Source organism: Pseudoliparis swirei, chromosome 18 (genome assembly GCF_029220125.1).
Source record: "Pseudoliparis swirei isolate HS2019 ecotype Mariana Trench chromosome 18, NWPU_hadal_v1, whole genome shotgun sequence".
Taxonomy (NCBI): Eukaryota; Metazoa; Chordata; class Actinopteri; order Perciformes; family Liparidae; genus Pseudoliparis; species Pseudoliparis swirei.
Window position 1 is genome coordinate 28,821,978 of NC_079405.1, and position 19,777 is coordinate 28,841,754.

At 43.4% G+C, this 19,777-nt stretch overlaps 1 protein-coding gene across 2 annotated transcripts; it reads right to left on the reverse strand.

Moving 5' to 3' along the window:
* Nucleotides 1–16,846: 16,846 nt before the first annotated feature.
* LOC130208438 (uncharacterized) lies at nt 16,847–19,771 on the reverse strand. Of its 2 annotated transcripts, XM_056437558.1 has the most exons (4): nt 19,703–19,771; nt 19,136–19,411; nt 18,941–19,064; nt 16,847–18,301 (listed from the first exon to the last, which is right to left on the reverse strand). In XM_056437558.1, the coding sequence occupies exons 2-4, from the start codon at nt 19,407–19,409 to the stop codon at nt 17,920–17,922; spliced, it is 780 nt and encodes a 259-aa protein (XP_056293533.1). In that variant the 5' UTR covers nt 19,410–19,411; nt 19,703–19,771; the 3' UTR covers nt 16,847–17,919. The 2 variants fall into 2 exon arrangements, with proteins under 2 accessions (XP_056293533.1, XP_056293532.1); XM_056437557.1 differs by lacking the exon at nt 19,703–19,771 and having other exon boundaries at nt 19,136–19,689.
* Nucleotides 19,772–19,777: the final 6 nt, after the last annotated feature.

Genomic DNA, 19,777 nt, shown 5'->3' on the forward strand with positions numbered 1-19,777 from the left:
ACACACACACACACACACAGAGAAAACTCACACACACTGCTCGCGCTGTCACGTGTCTCTGCCCACATCTTAAGCTAATGAGCCATTACACCGTCATTAGTGTTTTATTTGCACCACCCTGTCTCTCAACAGCCTGTCACGCCGTTCCCATGGCGATGGAACTCAACCGCCGCACGCACACACACACACACACACCAGGCGCGTCTCTAGGATTTGGATACATCCAGTGCGAGCGTTGTCGACGGGGGGGGGGGGTGCTAGTGAGTTTTTCTAGTGTGAGTGTGCTCACCTGTGTGCGCGGATGTGTCGCGCGTATCACGGCAGAGCGATGCGCGTTATGGGAGCGGCGGCGCTGGGCTTAGCCCAGAGGAGTGAAGCAGCGAAATGTGTAGACATAGAAACACTCTCAGACAGCAGCTTGCTGCTACGTGCGCCTGCTGCCAGTCTGACTCCGCTGCTTTGGGTGAATGACGTCACGTGCGACCTGGAGGTGTTAACCACTTGTGTACCAAATTTTTTTTTTTTGTTGGTTGAAAACATTCGGGGCTAATGAAAAAACATCCGGGGCTTTAGCCCCGGGTTTTTTAGCCGAGGGACGCCACTGTCACACAAACACACACACTCACACGCACTCACTCATGCTGCATCACGATCACTCTGGATCAATGTGTTTATGTCCGCAGCACGCCGTTGTCTCTGCCCCCCCCCATCTCGTGTTTGTACGCCTCAATAAGAGAACGCCGTGGCGGGACCACCCAAAGCGGAGCAATCACACGTGGAATGAGGGATGATCGACGGAGACGATCATAAAACTAAAGGTTGTTTACACAGTGAAGGTTTGACGCTGACTTGGGGCGTCGTCTTCGTCTCGTGAGCCGAGGAGACGGATCCTCTCGCCGTGAACATCTGTCCACATCGTTCACAGGTGAAGACGCAGGTCGGGCTCGACCCGTGAACACGCCGCCATTGAACTCACCGTGGACTCGTGGACACGGATGTGTTTTTTTAAACTGCCGATACGGTGAGAACCGCCACCGCAGGCGTTCAGCGAGCTGGCGCCACGCCAGCTGGAAGATATTCAGGATTCTGCTTCAGAAACACTTCCTGTTGGCGCCGACGGCCCAGAAGATTCTTCTTCCGGGATCCCGCCGGGCCGTCCGCTCCCTCCGGAGGAGCTTTCACCACGACTCTGGACCCGGAGGCCTCGGACGCCACCGCGGCCCAACGGAGGACTCTTCAGATTGAACTCTCTGTGTGTCTCACCGCCACAGGGCGCCATGAGGCGTGTGACACTTGACTCACGATGAAGCAACAGCGCTCCGGGCCGGCGGGCCTCGCTCTCTTCCCGCGGTGTTGGTTCTCAGCCTTTTGTTCCCCTTCGGTCACGATCCACACCGGATCTCTCTCCGTGTTCCTTCTCCTGTGACATCGTCACCGTGCTTTCTAGAACCTTTAATGACCTTCGTGTTTTTTTTAAGGGCTCTCTTTCCTGCTCAGGAAGCCGTCATTAAATAAAAGCATTTCTAATCACACAGAGCGGCGTCCGACGCCAATAGATATATATATATATATATTTATATATATTTATTTATATATATATTCATATATATATAACTATATACATATGAATATAGATATAGATATATATAAATATATATATACATATATATATATATATATAAATATATATATATATTTATATATATAAATATATATACATATATATTTATATGTATATAAATATATTTATTTATATATATATATTTATACTTTTATATAATATATATTATATATATATTTATATATATATATATCCGGCTAACTCTGTGTGATTAGAAATGCTTTGAACGTCTCGTGCACCTCACCAGTTCTCACCGCCTGCACCCATATGGTGACTCACCGTTTCTGCATCACCTGAAGAGAACTTGGCAGCGCGGCTCAGGCGAGCGATGGAAAAATTAAAAGGCCAGTTAGTGCCTTTGGGTGAGTAACAATCATGGGGTTGTGTTCATTACAACGCTGTACAAAGGGAACGCACATTCCCCAGCTAAGTGTTATACCAGCAAAATGCCAAGAGTGAAATGAATGTAATTAAGCCCTCAAATACCTCTTGTGTAACAAAGCTGCTTCACTGCCTGCAGCAGCCGGTGGAGGACCGACCGGTCAACACACAACGCACAACGTGCATCATATCTGCTGTTTGTGGAGAAGTTTGAGCCTCCATAAAGCCTCAGGGTGAGAGTCACACACACACACACACACAATGAACCGCAATTTAATATCACTGATTTAGAAACATGAATCAAAAGGAGGCGACGCAGAACAGAATAATTAATTTACTACAAAAGTGGGATTTTCAAGGTTTTGCAAGATACAAATATGGATCTTGTAAAAGATGATGTGGTATTGTGAACACGGTACGTCATGAGAGGTTAAAGTGCTGCCAGTAAAACTGTCAGGACTCTGCCTGAGGCCCGGCGGCGCCGTGCGGCGGCGCTCCGGCCTGAAGGTCGGAGTTTCATCTCTTTTGATGTCACAATATTCTTCCTCCTTTCCCTCAACACATGTCCCCGGTTAAAAACAATCAGTTTGTCACAACACGTCTCCGGGGCTCTGAGAAGGAGGAGGAGGAGGAGGAGGGGGGCTCTCTGTGGGGGGGGGGGGCTGTCAGGAGCATTATTAAAGCAGTAACAGATAGCGGCTCTTAGTATCGCGCGGCCGGCGGCTGCACGACCTCGAGCTCCTTCCCCTTGATGTCGGCACCGGGCCGCCATGGGATGGATCGGGGGGGGGGGCGGGGCCTGTTGAGTGACAGCTTCAATAAGGCTAATTACAGTGGGCTGCAGGGCCCAGTTATGTTGTCTGGGGACTCCACCCACTGTGGAGCCACAGCCACTGTGCTAACCACGGTGCTGGAGCAAGGTAGGCATCAGACACAGTAAACACACACACACACTCACACACACTCACACACACTGACACACACACATACACTCACACACTGACACACACACACTGGTATTCAGAAGAGGACCCTTGAAACCACTTGTGGTGAGTGTCGTGGGAACAATGACGTGGAGAGGAACATCTGCTCCAGTGTGAAGCAACTTGTACTTTACTTTAATTACTTTATTATTTGTTGGACTTTTTGCATTAATTTGACACACAAAAATAGCATGTGTTTAAAAATATATAGATATGATGTGTTTAAAAATATATATATTGAACTGTTGAAGATGAAACTACACATTACTGTTGCAACTGCTAATTACACGGAAAGAAAATAAAGGACTTACGGGTATTCGTTTTAAACTAAATACTTTGAGGTATATATAAATATATGTATATTTAGAATATTATTTATATATACAAATATTTTATCATCATAATATATTATTATATTATATATAGAAATCAAAGTAGTTTGATTATTATATATAACAATAATATATAATGATAATATATTATAATATATGTATCAAAGTATTTTGATTATTATTTATATCTAATAATATATTAAATTATATAATTATATTATATATATATATAAATTAAAGTATATATTTTGATTGTTATATATAGTAATATCTAATTATAATTATATATTGTTATATTATATTATAGATATATATAATATATATCAAAGAATTTTGATTATTTAGTTAAATAAAAAATACAAATGTACATATATATATATACAGTATATATATATACACACAGGCATCCTCCCCCTGTGGACGTTCTGCGGTGTGTTTCCGTGTCCCGGTGTGTTTCCGTGTCCCGGTGTGTTTACGTGTCTCGGTGTGTTTCTGTGTCTCGGTGTGTTTCCGTGTCTCGGTGTGTTTCCGTGTCCCGGTGTGTTTCCGTGTCTCGGTGTGTTTACGTGTCCCGGTGTGTTTCCGTGTCTCGGTGTGTTTCCGTGTCCCGGTGTGTTTACAGCGCGTCCGTGTCCTCGCTGATTGTCCTCGTCTCAGAGACGTTTAATCTCACATGTTGAGACGTTCTTTTTGGCTTTGACATGTTTCAGGAAGACGAGAACAATGTCTTTGTCTTCCTCTGGATTCTTCCCGCTCGTTAGAAATCAGGTGCAGTCTGTTTACACGCCAACTTTAAAATTACGCTTAATTAGAGTTGTGCTGAATGACTGTCATTAAAGTCATATTGCAATTCATTATTCTATATTGTAATTACCGGTTGCTCAACGCTGCTGAGCGGCGTTGTTCCGGTGTGACTCCGGAGAGAGGAATGAAAGAAGTCTACAGCCGGTCGGGACAGAATACGGACATCTTTGTGTGTTTCCATGGTTTCCATGGTTTCCATGGTTTCCATCACTTCCTGCTGACTCGGCATGACAGCAGCAGAGAAGCTGGAGTGGGAGGCTCATTCCCAACTGGTGCCAGGACCGTTTAGAGGCCCGTTGAGTCTGGAGCCTCTCAGGTCACTTAGACATCGGCCCGGGGCCTCGAATCGGATCCCCCCCCCCCCTCCTCCTCCTGCTGCTCCTCCCCTCCTCCTTGTCCTTTGTTGTGTCTACTGGGTTCTGCTCCAAAAAATACCTTCCACTCCAAAAAGGGTTCCTGCAGCTCAGCCAGAGTCCAGAACCCGGTTCCTGCACACAGAACCATGGAGGTGCCATCTGGAACCGAAAATGGTTCTTCAGAGGGATGCCATAGAAGAACCTGGTTCCCCAAAGGACCTTTCAAACCAGAGTTCTTTAAAGAACCATTTCCTTAAATAGTTCTTCAAAGAACATATAAAGGTGCCTCAAAGAACCTTTAAAACATGGTTCTTTAAGGCACCATTTCCTTAAAGAGTTCTTAAAGAACCTATGATGGTACCTCAAACCAAATAAAGGTTCTTCAGTAGCTGATGGTTCTCCGTAGAACCACAAAGCCTCTTAAAGAACCTTTATTTCCCCATGAGTCCGCGGTGCTGTGCTCTCCGGGGATCCTGCGCTGGCCCTTTAACTGGAGCGGCACTGCCTCCTGGTCCCGGGCTGAAGGTCTCAGGGTCCTTCACTGCTCCGGGAGGCCCAGGAGCTTTTAGGGGTTCCACATGTTCCTCAGGCCCAGACGGGGAGGCGTGGCTTCGTTAGCGGCTCACATTCCTGCAGCGTCGTCAGGTTTTGTAGCGTTAGCTTTGCCCGCGGCCGTCGTCCTGCAGCGCGGCGTCCACGGCAACCGCCAACAACTCACCGACAGTCACAACGCCGGTTAACTTTAGGGGACTAACTGAAGCAATCAGGCAAATGTAAAAACACAGGTCCCTGAATATAACAATAATATCAATAATAATAATAATTCAAACTTATAGAGCACTTTTCTAAATACACAAAGACGCTTAATATCTTAATGCGAAATACATGTCAGAATATAGAGGGGCACTTTATGAACGTTTCTTATTCTAAATACACCCCTAACATTTTTTTATAAAGGTTGCTCTACTTTCAAAGAACCAATAAAGGTGTCTCAAAGAACCGTAAACATGGTTCTTTAAGGCCCCATATCTGGTTCCTCAAAGAACCATTCAAACCAGGGTTCTCTAAAGAACCATTTCCTCAAAGAGTTCTTAAAGAACCTATAAACGTGTCTCAACGTCGGTTTTAATATTGTTGGACTAATAGAAGCAGACAGGTCGCTGGATCTTATTTAGAAAAACATATCAGAATATAGAGGGGTATGTTTCTTATTCCAAATACCCCCCCCCCCCCTCCAAAAATAAAACAAAATGGAGATTGCTCTACTTTTCACACATTTAATAAAATAACCCTCTCTCTGGGTTTTTATTTACAAAACCAACACATGAGAGAGCTGCAGGACGAGGTTTGGAGGTAATTACGTGGACTGAATGTTCTCTTGTCGGGAGCCGGAGCGCCGGCGTTCCCTCCTCGCCAAACATCCCGACGTGAAGCCGCTCTGATCCTCCGGCTGCGGAGCAATCATCCTAATAACTCTAAATCCACCATAATGGACACGTCAAAATGACCTGGACTTTTATTTTTTTTCGCAGAACGTTTAAAGAGGCCGAGATGATCCGGGGGGCGGCTGGGAATAAGAAGCAGATTGATCGTTCCACTGGGCGTTAACCCCCCCCCCCCCCACCCAGCCCCTGCTACTGAAACCGGCGGTTTGATCCCGGCCCGCTGACAAGGTCAGTGCAGCCGGCTCAGAGGTCGTCACGACTGACTGAGAGGGAAGAGGCCGGAGCGTTATTGGAAATGACATTTTATTATCTTCTGTTGCCGGGCAGACTTTTTATCATAATCCTCAACAAAATCTTTTAGACAGCATTTTATTTCTTGTTAAATGCAAAACTTTTAGTTTTTCTTCTTTAAGGCCCCATTTATGGTTCCCCAAAGAACCTTTCAAACCAGGGTTCTTTAGAGAACCATTTCCTTAAAAGGTTCTTAAAGAACCTATAAAGGTGTCTCAAAGAACCTTAAAAACATGGTTCTTTAAGGCACCATATATGGTGCCTAAAAGAACCATTCAAACCAGGGTTAGAGGGTTAGGGTTAGGTGGAGCTGTGAGTTGTGAAGTGGAGCTGTGAGGAGTGAGGTGGAGCTGTGAGATGTGAAGTGGAGCTGTGAGGAGTGAAGTGGAGCTGTGAGGTGTGAAGTGGAGCTGTGAGGAGTGAAGTGGAGCTGAGAGGAGTGAAGTAAAGCATCACATTTGATGTCTTGTTTCCACTGAATCCTCCAGGATTAGATCATGAAGCTGAATTTCACTTTATTAGAAATGACATCATTATGAGACAGAAAACGGCATCACGCTGCAAGCGCTGCTAATTCACCCGTGTGTATGTGTGTGTGTGTGTGTCTTTGGCTCTTTGCTCTCCCGGTATTGGCTCTGGTCCTCCTTCTCCTCCTCCTTCTCTCTCCTCCTCCTCTCTCAAGATGACCCACCAGGCAGTGTGAGGAGTTGGTTGTTACCTGGATGTTACCTGGATGTTACCCCCTTTTTACTCTATTTCCACTGTTCCTACTTCCTCTCGAACAAGAAACTCTCTCATTTGCTGTCTCACACACACTCACACACACACACTCACCCCCCCCCCACACACACACACATACACACTCACACTCACACACACACCCCCACACTCACACACACACTCACACACACACCCCCACACTCACACTCACACACACACCCCCACACTCACACACTCACACACACACACACCCCCACACTCACACACACACCCCCACACTCACACACACACACTCACACACACACCCCCACACTCACACTCACACACACACACACACCCCCACACTCACACACACACACACACACTCACACACACACACACACACCCCCACACTCACACACTCACACACACACACACATCTTGTGGTCCTGTGCTGACCGGGGGGTGGCAGCCGACAGGAAGCTCAGTGGGAGATGTGTTACTAGTGGAGCATCAAAGAGATGACATTCCTCGTAGGTGATATGAACGACACTTTGTCGCCTCGCCAAAAGAAATACGCACAATCTCACGTCATATTTAAGTGTCTCTGGCAGTAGAAATACTTTCTATCCTCAAATTTTTCCTTAATTGTCTCGGCCTCCCCGTCTCCAGCCCCTCGTGTCCCGTGCAGCTGTCTTCACTTTGGGCTTTACTGCTCCTCTCTTCACGGCCGCTGGCAGCGGTAACGCAGTAACCGCCGTCCTTAAGAACATCTCGTGTAGCACTCAGCGCACAGCGAGGGGCCCCGCGCTCCCACACCGGCCCCGGAGCGCTGAGAGGGAACATAACCAGACATTCATTTGGTGACAGCTTCACTCACTGCGCGTCCGTTTCACACTCGGGCCATAAAGGACCCGATGGAAGTCGTGAAAATGGACGTGGGCGACTGCTTTGATAACAGAGTTAGCCATATATATATATTTACATTTAAATATATATATAAATACATATATATTTATATAGATATATTTAAAGAAAGAGCTCATTCATTATATATATACAAATATATATATTTATATATATATATACATATAATTATATGTATATATATATAACTATATGTATATATATATCTCTATATATATATTTATATATGAATATAAATATGTATATATATATAAATATATATATTTGTTTTTTAAATATATATATATTTAAAGAAAAGAGCATGAATGTATTATTCATGTTAGTTCATTCATTATATATATGCAAATATATATATATATATTTATATATATATGTATAAATATATATATATATACATATATATACAGGACTGTCTCAGAAAATTAGAATATTGTGATAAAGTTCTTTATTTTCTGTAATGCAATTAAAAAAACAAAAATGTCATGCATTCTGGATTCATTACAAATCAACTGAAATATTGCAAGCCTTTTATTCTTTTAATATTGCTGATTATGGCTTACAGCTTAAGAAAACTCTAAAATCCTATCTCATAAAATTTTAATATTTCCTCAGACCAAGTAAAAAAAAAGATTTATAACAGCTGAGTGTTTGTCAAGGCTCAGGAAACCCTTGCAGGTGTTTCGAGTTAATTAGACAATTCAAGTGATTTGTTTAATACCCTACTAGTATACTTTTTCATGATATTCTAATATTTAGAGATAGGATATTTGAGTTTTCTTAAGCTGTAAACCATAATCAGCAATAAATCAGAATAAAAGGCTTGCAATATTTCAGTTGATTTGTAATGAATCCAGAATGCATGACATTTTTGTTTTTTTAATTGCATTACAGAAAATAAAGAACTTCATCACAATATTCTAATTTTCTGAGACAGTCCTGTACATGTATATATATATATTTAAAGAAAAGAGCATGAATGCATTGTTCATGTAGTTGTTTTTCGCTCTAGTTGTCGGGGACTTTTACAACGTTCCCTTCCTTGTGACGCAGAGTGGCTGTGAGTAAACATTGACTTTATTCCATCCACAGTGGGTTTTCCCCTCCTGCGCTTCATGGCCCCTCCATTGTGTGCGGGGCCCATTCTCATTCATCCCAAGGGCCGCCTCAGCGAGCCCGTCACAGCCCAACAGGACGGGCTTTGACTGCCACTTAATTACACACCGTTTTACTCCACAGTTTACCAGTCAAAAGGAGGGGCCGGCTGGGGGGAGGGGGGGCCGGTATCCTCTCCATCAATGTCGGCGGCCCCCACAAAGGGCCCTCATGACAGAGGATGAGCAGCTATAATGCCGTGTCCAGTGCCTGCCGCTCAAAGTCACCCCATTCCTAATTGCCCTCAGAGATGGCAGATAATGGAGGCGCTTTGAAGTGAAAACGGCCCCTAATGAGCGAGAGGGGGGAGGGGGGGGGTATATGTATAGGACGAAGAGTAGAGGAAAAAGTCAAGAGGAACGTGGAGGAGCAACAAAGGATACGTCCGTCCCGCTGGGGAGTCTGAGACGGACGCTCCACAGGGGGTCCTCCTCTTCATCCATCTCCCTGGACCCCTCCAGCACATAGCCGCCCCACCCCCCCCTCTCACCCTCCCCCCTCCGTCTTCTCTCTCCTCACATCATACTCTCCTTCCTTTTATCTCCTCCTGTGTTGTCCGTGGTTTCCATCCCACTCTCGTCTTCTTCCTTTTTTTTCTTCCTGTTTCTGCCCCCCCCCCATCAGAGTGTGTGTGTATGGGGGGGGGGGGGGCGACGACTCCAAATCAGTGCGAGGGCCAGGGAGTGGCCCCTCATGGTCACGGTTGAAACCGGCGTTCACAGTGAATTTCCGGCCGCGCTGCCAGACGCTCTTCGTCCTCTTCCTCCTTTTCCTCAGTCGCTCTGAAACATCCAAAATCACATCAGCTGGAGAAGCTCTTCAGTTAAATCTGTTGGCATCTTATTTAAAATATGTGTTATATACAGGACTGTCTCAGAAAATTAGAATATTGTGATGAAGTTCTTTATTTTCTGTAATGCAATTAAAAAAACAAAAATGTCATGCATTCTGGATTCATTACAAATCAACTGAAATATTGCAAGCCTTTTATTCTTTTAATATTGCTGATTATGGCTTACAGCTTAAGAAAACTCAAATATCCTATCTCTAAATATTAGAATATCATGAAAAAGTATACTAGTAGGGTATTAAACAAATCACTTGAATCGTCTAATTAACTCGAAACACCTGGAAACACATTTTCAAATGTTTGATTTTGTTTTGCTGTTATAAATCTTTTTTTTAACTTGGTCTGAGGAAATATTCAAATTTTATGAGATAGGATTTTAGAGTTTTCTTAAGCTGTAAGCCATAATCAGCAATATTAAAAGAATAAAAGGCTTGCAATATTTCAGTTGATTTGTAATGAATCCAGAATGCATGACATTTTTGTTTTTTTAATTGCATTACAGAAAATAAAGAACTTTATCACAATATTCTAATTTTCTGAGACAGTCCTGTATATATATATATATATATATATATATATATATATTTATGTTGGATATTTGCAGACAGAAAAGATCACTCTACATATCTGGGTCATGTAAGCAGATGGAATTTATTCTGGATTAGTTTAGATCTGGAGTCAACGTTACGCCACCTTTGTGTCATGTGACCTTTGTGTCATATGACCTTTATGTCATGTGACCTTTGTGTCATGTGACCTTTATGTCATGTGACCTTTGTGTCATGTGACCTTTATGTCATGTGACCTTTGTGTCATATGACCTTTATGTCATGTGACCTTTGTGTCATGTGACCTTTGTAGCATGTGACCTTTGTGTCATGTGACCTTTGTGTCATGTGACCTTTGTGTCATGTGACCTTTGTGTCCTGTGACCTTTATGTCATGTGACCTTTGTGTCCTGTGACCTTTATGTCATGTGACCTTTATGTCATGTGACCTTTGTGTCATGTGACCTTTGTGTCATATGACCTTTATGTCCTGTGACCTTTGTGTCATGTGACCTTTGTGTCATGTGACCTTTATGTCATGTGACCTTTGTGTCATGTGACCTTTGTGTCATGTGACCTTTGTGTCCTGTGACCTTTGTGTCCTGTGACCTTTGTGTCATGTGAACCCTGTCCAGGTGTGATTTAGTGAAGACTGATGTTTCTTGAGGAGAAATGAAGTCTTTAAACTGCTTCAGCGTCTCAAAGGACACAAAATCAAAGCGTTCACATGAAGGAGAAAGTGTTTCACATCGTGTTCATGACCCTCCTCCTCCTCCTCCTCCTCCCCCTCCCCCCACCAGACATAAAAGAGCAGACCTCATAATAAAATAAAATAAACCATCTTCCAAGGTTGAATGATGTTAATGAGTGTAATTGTGTGTTTCCTCCTCTGATCCTCATGGATCCTCCACCAGCACTTTGTTCTCCAGCTGAGTTCCTCCTGGACGGGGGGCGTGGCCTATGCTGTCACATGATGAGTTCCTCCTCACCCGTTCCATGTGGTTTCAGTCAGCTCTCTCTCGCCCTCCCTCTCTCTCGCTCTCTCTCGCCCTCCCTCTCTCTCTCTCTCGCTCTCTCTCCCTCTCTCTCTCTCTCTCTCTCTCTCGCTCTCTCTCTCTCTCTCTCTCTCTCTCTCTCTCTCGCCCTCTCTCTCTCTCTCTCTCTCTGGTGGAGATAAACCACCAGAACGCTGATCAGTTCATGTTCCGGTGTCTCGGAGGTTTGTCCTGAAGTAGACGAGCCTGAGGAGGAACAATGGACGCCATTGTTGTAGTTCTGGCTGGTCGGCTTCTCAGCGGTTTAATCGCGACCTTTACATAAAGGTCAAGTGACATAAGGGTCACATGACATAAAGGTCACATTACATGACATAGGTCACATGACATAAAGGTCATATGACATAAAGGTCACGTGACATAGAGGTCACATTACATGAAGGTCACATGACATAAAGGTCACATGACACAAAGGTCACATTACATGACATGAAGGTCACATGACATAACATAAAGGTCACATTACATTAAGGTCACATGACAGAAAGGTCACATGACAGAAGGGTCACATTACATGACAGAGGTCACATTACATGAAGGTCACATGACATACAGGTCACATGACATATAAAGGTCACATTACATGACATGAAGGTCACATGACATAAAGATCACATGACATGACATAGAAGTCACATGACATTAAGGTCACATGACATAGAGGTCATCCATTGTCTTTTGTCTTATGATAAAATATTTTTTTGACATTTTAAAATGTTAAAAATGGAAATGTGAATTATTTTGCATACAAGTGGCGACGGCTCAAAGGACTTTGACTAGCGTAGCAACAAATACCGTCGTCTTCACACTCCGTTAGCATACGTAGCATCACTCAGGGTCACTGGGGAAGTAGCAGTTTGAACCAACATCATAACATATATTTTACTTTAGGTGGATGAAGTTAAAAGGCTCAGACGGAGAGGTTGTAACGGATTCGCCGTGGATTCGTCACGCCGGGCGCTTGATTGCGAGGACTCGGCTGCGACTGTCGGGTTGCAGCTCCCTTATGATTGGCTGGTGAAAGGTATAATTTGGGACTAGCCAAGACAGCCAAAACTTCAAAAGCCTCCGATGCCATATTAGGCTGGAATGTGAAAGCTGTCCAGGCAGAAAAAAATGATCCAATTTTCTAAGCGGCTTTAATTACAAAGAGGATCCCGTTTCATTGGCCGGGCGACAGAGGCCGACTCCGAGGAGCGGTGAGGAAAAACGATGAAGTCAAGCATATCCAGAATGCTTAAAAATGCTTTTTTTTAATGCTGTATTTCCATGTATTGAACCCCATTAGTAATATAAAAGTGAAATGTATAGAGTCTGGTACCTGAGAAAAATCAAATGGCACAGACGGTGCCCTAATGTGCCCAAATGCTCATATTTGAGCACTTGCCTCAACGGTCTCCACTCACGAGGCTCTAATTTGGTTCCGCTTCACTTTTTCAAAGTCAAACTTTGCAGAGATGCTCTTCAGATATTTTGCTCTGATGCTGAGGAAGTTGAAACCTTCCAACTGCATCGTTCCAAAGAGATAATCATAATAATAAGTGAGTTTTACCAGGCGAACCTGTAACTTTTGCCATCTTCATTTAATCTTAACCAGGAACCAGAGGCTGATATTTACACACCTGGAGTATTCTCACAAGTGTTTACTTTCATTCTCACACAAACATTATTCAAATAGCCTTTATGGTTGAGGAGGCACACCTTTTTTTAGTTTGGGTATGTTTTTTTTAGGCAAAAGCCTAAAAAGAAGCTGGGGTTAAAGGTTAAAACTGGACATATTGTCACACTGTGATTATATCACATGTGAAGCTCTCTGCACCATGACCTCATCGCTGAGGGACACTATGATGTCATTGAGGGCCGTCGGCCAATCGCTGAGGAGCCCAAGAAGTAGTTTCTTGAATACGCGTGTTGTTTATGTATGGAAGCCCATTTCCACCACTAACATTGTTTTTTAAGCGATAGAAAGTCGAAATTATGAGTTAAAAGTCATTATTATGAGATAGAAAGTCATTATTATAAGATAAAAAGTCATTTTATAAAATAGAAAGTCATTATTATGAGATAGAAAGTCTCATATCTCATAATAATGACTTTTTATCCCTTTTGTTGTGGTCTTCCATATTTGAGCTCGTGGTGAAGGGGAAGACAGAACTCCCTCAGTGGAGGTGATCTGGTCTCTTTCTCTTTTTCTTTGGCTGTCGCCGGTGAAATAAAAAGCGTAACTTGCGGTCGATCCCGTTGCCCCCGGTAACGGGCAGCGCCCGGTCTCCTCTGAATAAAGTTAAGCGTTCGTAAGAGCGACGGAATTCTGGAAAATCACATTTGTGATGCGACATCTGCTCAGCCGCCGGTGTCTCTCTGCTGCTCTCTCTCCAATGATTACGTTCTCCAGCAGGTTTACAGGTTGACCTCCAGCGGAGGATGAAGGTCGGCTGTGAGGATGGTTACAACAGAACACAAATCCTCTCAGGCGGGCACGCCCACGCACAGTTGACATCCCCGTGAGAACCTTCACGTTGCTCATCCTGCCAACTTTAAAAAATAATAACACTGTTGCATATTTGCCAATTAGGACCAATAAACTAATTATTGTTAGTGGTAATTACCGATAATTAGCATGTAATCAAAGGAGAAACTCAGAGGTTTATTACCACATGAGTCAAACATGTCCCTGGCACCGATGACAAATACCGTTTCTCTCCCTCCCTTCCTCTCTCTACCTCCCTCCCCCTCTTTCTCTCTCTCTCTCCCTCTCTCTCTACCTCCCTCCCTATCTCTCTCTCTCTCTGTGTCTCTCCCTCCCTCCCTCTCCCCTCTTTCTCTCTCTTTCTTTCTCCTTCCCTCCCTCCCTTCCTCCCTCTCTCTCTGTCTCTCTCTCTGTCTCTCTTCTCTCTCTCTCTCTCTCTCTCTTCTTCCTCTTTGTCTCGTTGACGTCACGCCAACCGAAACAGTTGCCGAGGCCAGATCGTCTCTCTCAGGCCTCACCTGTGGACTCCTGTCAGGTCGTGTGTCGGGAAGAGGAGGAGGAGGAGGAGGAAAAGGAGGAGGAGGAGACGAGCGGCCTCTCTCGTGTCCAGAGGCTCAGAGCCGGCAGGGCGTGGCAGCTGAGCCGTCACCTCAAAGGTAGCAGCTCCCTCCCACGTAATTGCTCCTCATCAAATCAAGCTGCATCACATTCCTACGACGGCTTCAAGTGACGACGGCCAAAACAGACAGAAGAGGGCGAACCGGCATCAAAGGGGACAATCTCCAGTTGGGATCAGCTGGATGGGATATCACAGCGCCGCTGGCTCGGGTTTCAGACTACACCCCAAAAAGAAACAACACAGGCGGAGAGGAGAGTACGGCACACAGCGTGGGACACACGGGGAAATACAGCAGGAAGAAGTGAGACTGGGAAGAAGAAGAAGAAGAAGAAGAAGAAGAAAAAGGAGAAGAAGAAGAAGGAGAAGAAGAAGAAGAAGAAGAAGAAGAAGAAGAAGAAGAAGGAGAAGAAGAAGAAGAAGAAGAAGAAGAAGAAGAAGAAGAAGAAGAAGAAGAAGAAGAAGAAGAAGGAGTCCAGGGACGGCCGTGGACCAGGAGGAGGAGTCGTGTGGAGCAACAGCTCTGATATCAGTCCTCACAAAGAGAAAGTGCAGATGACGGGCTCCCTGTCAGCCGCTAAGTGGCGGCCGCAGGACGCTCCGGAACATGGCTCATCTGTCAGGGCGGGAGGGATGGGAACCGTCACCTTCACGCTCAGCACACACGTATCTAGGAATGCTTCAGGAATGTGGAGCGGGACTTCAGGGAGTCACCGCTGCTGCACCGCTCCACATTTATAGCTTCAGCTGACACTATTATAGAATAAAAGGAATAAAGTCAGCTTCCTATTAAACTGGAGGGAAAGTTTAAAGAGATGAAAACAATCAGTAATATTAAAATAAAACAACTTTGAGTGGAAGATAAACTAATGTAAATATGTATTATTTGATTTAAAAATGTGTCTTCTGAAAAGAAACATAAGGAGCCAAATAGTAATAAACATTGTGGTATAGAGTATCTAACTCAAGTATTGTTTTTATTTTCTTTAATTGAATATTTCTTTTTTACTTACCTAGAGAAATTATTATATTCATTATTATACAGTTAAATATAATCAGTAGTTTGATAGTATCCCGGTTTTATTCCATTGAAAATATATATATATATATATATACAGTATGTTTATATAATATATATAATATATATATTATATATATTTTTATATATTATATATATAATACAGGACTGTCTCAGAAAATTAGAATATTGTGATAAAGTTCTTTATTTTCTGTAATGCAATTAAAAAAACAAAAATGTCATGCATTCTGGATTCATTACAAATCAACTGAAATATTGCAAGCCTTTTATTCTTTTAATATTGCTGATTATTTTTTACAGCTTAAGAAAACTCTAAAATCCTATCTCATAAAATTTTAATATTTCCTCAGACCAAGTAAAAAAAAAGATTTATAACAGCTGAGTGTTTGTCAAGGCTCAGGAAACCCTTGCAGGTGTTTCGAGTTAATTAGACAATTCAAGTGATTTGTTTAATACCCTACTAGTATACTTTTTCATGATATTCTAATATTTAGAGATAGGATATTTGAGTTTTCTTAAGCTGTAAGCCATAATCAGCAATAAATCAGAATAAAAGGCTTGCAATATTTCAGTTGATTTGTAATGAATCCAGAATGCATGACATTTTTGTTTTTTTAATTGCATTCCAGAAAATAAAGAACTTCATCACAATATTCTAATTTTCTGAGACAGTCCTGTATACACTACCGTTCAAAAGTTTGGGATCACCCAGACAATTTCGTGTTTTCCATGAAAACTCACACTTTTATTTATCAAATGAGTTGCAAAATGTATAGAAAATATAGTCAAGACATTGACAAGGTTAGAAATAATGATTTGTATTTGAAGTATTAATTTGTTTCTTCAAACTTTGCTTTTCTCAAAGAATGCTCCTTTTGCAGCAATTCTAGCATTGCAGACCTTTGGCATTCTAGCTGTTAATTAGTTGAGGTAATCTGTTGAAATGTCACCCCACGCTTCCTGAAGCACCTCCACAAGTTGGATTGGCTTGATGGGCACTTCTCATAAAATTTGAATATTTCCTCAGACCAAGTAAAAAAAAAGATTTATAACAGCAAAACAAAATCAAACATTTGAAAATGTGTTTCCAGGTGTTTCGAGTTAATTAGACGATTCAAGTGATTTGTTTAATACCCTACTAGTATACTTTTTCATGATATTCTAATATTTAGAAATAGGATATTTGAGTTTTCTTAAGCTGTAAGCCATAATCAGCAATATTAAAAGAATAAAAGGCTTGCAATATTTCAGTTGATTTGTAATGAATCCAGAATGCATGACATTTTTGTTTTTTTAATTGCATTACAGAAAATAAAGAACTTTATCACAATATTCTAATTTTCTGAGACAGTCCTGTATATATATGTGAGTGGGGCAGGTGAAGTACTTTAAATCATGTGGGACGTCAGATGAAAAATGATGAATTGGAGAATAATCATGACGTGTGATAATAATAATAATCTTTTCAATAAAACCTTTGACTCCATGACACACATTTGGATAAAATGCGTCGTCAAGCAGCCGCCTGCCAAACGTCTAACCAGAGCAGCACATGCAGCTCCATGAGCGTTTGAGGACTCTTCAGCGCTCCGTCGACTCCTCGCGCTGAGAGCAATAGTAAAGTTTCTCTAGAAGTTTCTCGCTGCTTGCTGACTCAGCAACAGTCCGCACTAACACTAACAAAGGAAATGAGCAAACCACGCAGCAAATAACAGACTTGTATTCAACACTCGGGGCCCCGCCGCTCACATCGGGGGGCCAACTCCAAAATAAACACATTTTATGAGAAATATTACACACAAATTGCTACATTAGTCTAGACAGGACATTATTGTAGCTTTGCTTTCGTTGGCGCGCCCCGCTTCAGTTTTCATAAATATGTATGTCGGTACATGTCAAACATTTACAGCTTCCAAATTTGCACTTAGGCCTAAATGGCATGAATCGGTAAATAAACGACATTTCTCACAGTGTAAAACTAGACGAGTGGACAGAAACGCATTTATACTGTAAAGAATAACTTGGGCTTCTGGAATTTTTTTTTTTTTTACAGATGTAATTAAAATAAACACGGTTGTGTCAACTTCTGTTATTGTGTCACGTGTTCTTCTCACACTCGCTTGTATTTTAAGACGTATCGTGATATGGCCCTGAAGCAAGGGCCAAACACTGAAATCTTCTCATGCAAGTCGGTTACCCTGAAAGTAAACTGAAATCTTCTCATGCGAATAGGTTTGCATCCAGCTGGGAACACTTTATTCTTGCGTGATGTGATGTCACTCAGACGTGCGTGTGGAGACGATATATCCGACGTCCTGCGGGGTCCGACAGGTCGTCCTCCGCGACCTCCTCAGGCCTCTGAGCGCGGCCCCGTTTGCTTTTTCATCTGCTGAATCTTCAGTGTGTAATACTCCTCCTGCAGCTTGAGGACCGCCTCCTGTCTCCTCAGCACGGACATCTCCAAATCCATCCGCTCCTGCAGCGTCGTGCGGTGACCGGCCGGGGGCGAGGAGGCGGGGGCCTCCGGGCGCCCCGGGGGGGCGGCGGCGCCGTGGTGGTGGTGAGCGCTGAAGTGCACCGCCAGGGATCTGGAGACGTCCATCAAATCAGACATTTTCTGCTCTGCCGGAGAAGAAGGTGCATCGGGGTACGAGGGGAGGTGGAGCTCCCTCAGGGGGCGTGTGTGTGAGAACCGTTCATCCAGCCTGTGCTCGTGTCCGTCTTCATCACTGCTAAAACAACAACAACAACAGGGACCTTTGTGAACAACACAAATGTAACAAGGACATTAAGTTGAAGTGGGAACATACGGAATGTCTTGTAATAACACATATTTTCAATAAATGCTACATTGCTACATTGTTGCATGTAGTAGACCTATGACATGCTACATTGTTGCATGTTGTAAGCCTATGACATGCTACATTGTTGCATGTTGTAAGCCTATGACATGCTACATTGTTGCTCATGCTACATTTTTGCTCATGCTACATTGTTGCATGTTGTAAGCCTATGACATGCTACATTGTTGCTCATGCTACATTGTTGCTCATGCTACATTGTTGCTCATGCTACATTGTTGCATGTTGTAAGCCTATGACATGCTACATTGTTGCTCTGTTTTTACGGGTCACCTGTGGGTCAGTGGTTAGCAGGTCTGTCTTTCAAACACGGGGTTGGCGGTTCAACCCCCGCCCTAGTCGATGTGTCCTTGAGCAAGACACTTAACCCTGAATGTCTCCCTGTAGCCGTGTGTACGGTATGCTAACCACCTTAAAAAGCGCTATATGAATTAAATGGATTATTTTTATAAAGTGACGCTTTTTTTCAGTCAAAGCAAAATAAAATAACCACCCCAAAAATGTCATCACCTGTTTTGTTGAGCTTCCACAAACTCAGAGAGTGAAGCGTCTTCTCTGTCCAGGATCTCTGAGAGGTTCATCACAGAGATCACCACCTGGGTCACGGGGCTGAAGTGCACCACGGACAGGCCTTCTGCAGGGACGGGTCAAAGCACAGTGTGTTCGACTCACGGTGGATCTGCTGAGTCACAGCCTGCTCCTCACCTGAGAGTCCTTGTCTTCTCTGTCGTTTGATCTCCTCCTTGGACTTGGCCAGCAGGTTTTCCCACTTCTTGTTGCAGTCAGAAACTGTGCGCTGAATCTGTGGAAAGGCGATGTTGATGGATTGGGCGATTTCCTCCCAGGCTTGTCTTTTGTCCTGTATGGACACGCCGCTGCTGCACTTCCCTCTGATGACCTCCTTCCTCTCCTGCATCAGCTGAGCCAGAAGAAGACACTCCTGGTCGGTCCAGTTGGGTCTCCGCTTCCTGCTGGACATCCCTTCAAGAAGTTGTGATGGCATTATTACACACGTCATCCTCTTCATCCAGGTTCACCTGCACCCTTGCAGTACATAACATGTAACACGGCTAAATGTAACTATACTATTACACATAACAATCTTACTGAAAGGCAAAGCCTTCGATTTAAGTCATTTTTTAAGTTAATATATTTAACAGATTAGTATGTTATTGTCATATTTTCGCGCCAGCTGAATGGAGGCTTCCTTGCAGCTCAGAGCTTTGCAGCATGTAAATACTACGAGGCGCAACACGTGCAGTAAATACTTACTGGAGAAACCTTAAGGAGAAATGTAAGGCTTTCTTTCTCCGTCTCAGGGAAAATCCAGCGGGTCGCGCGGCGATG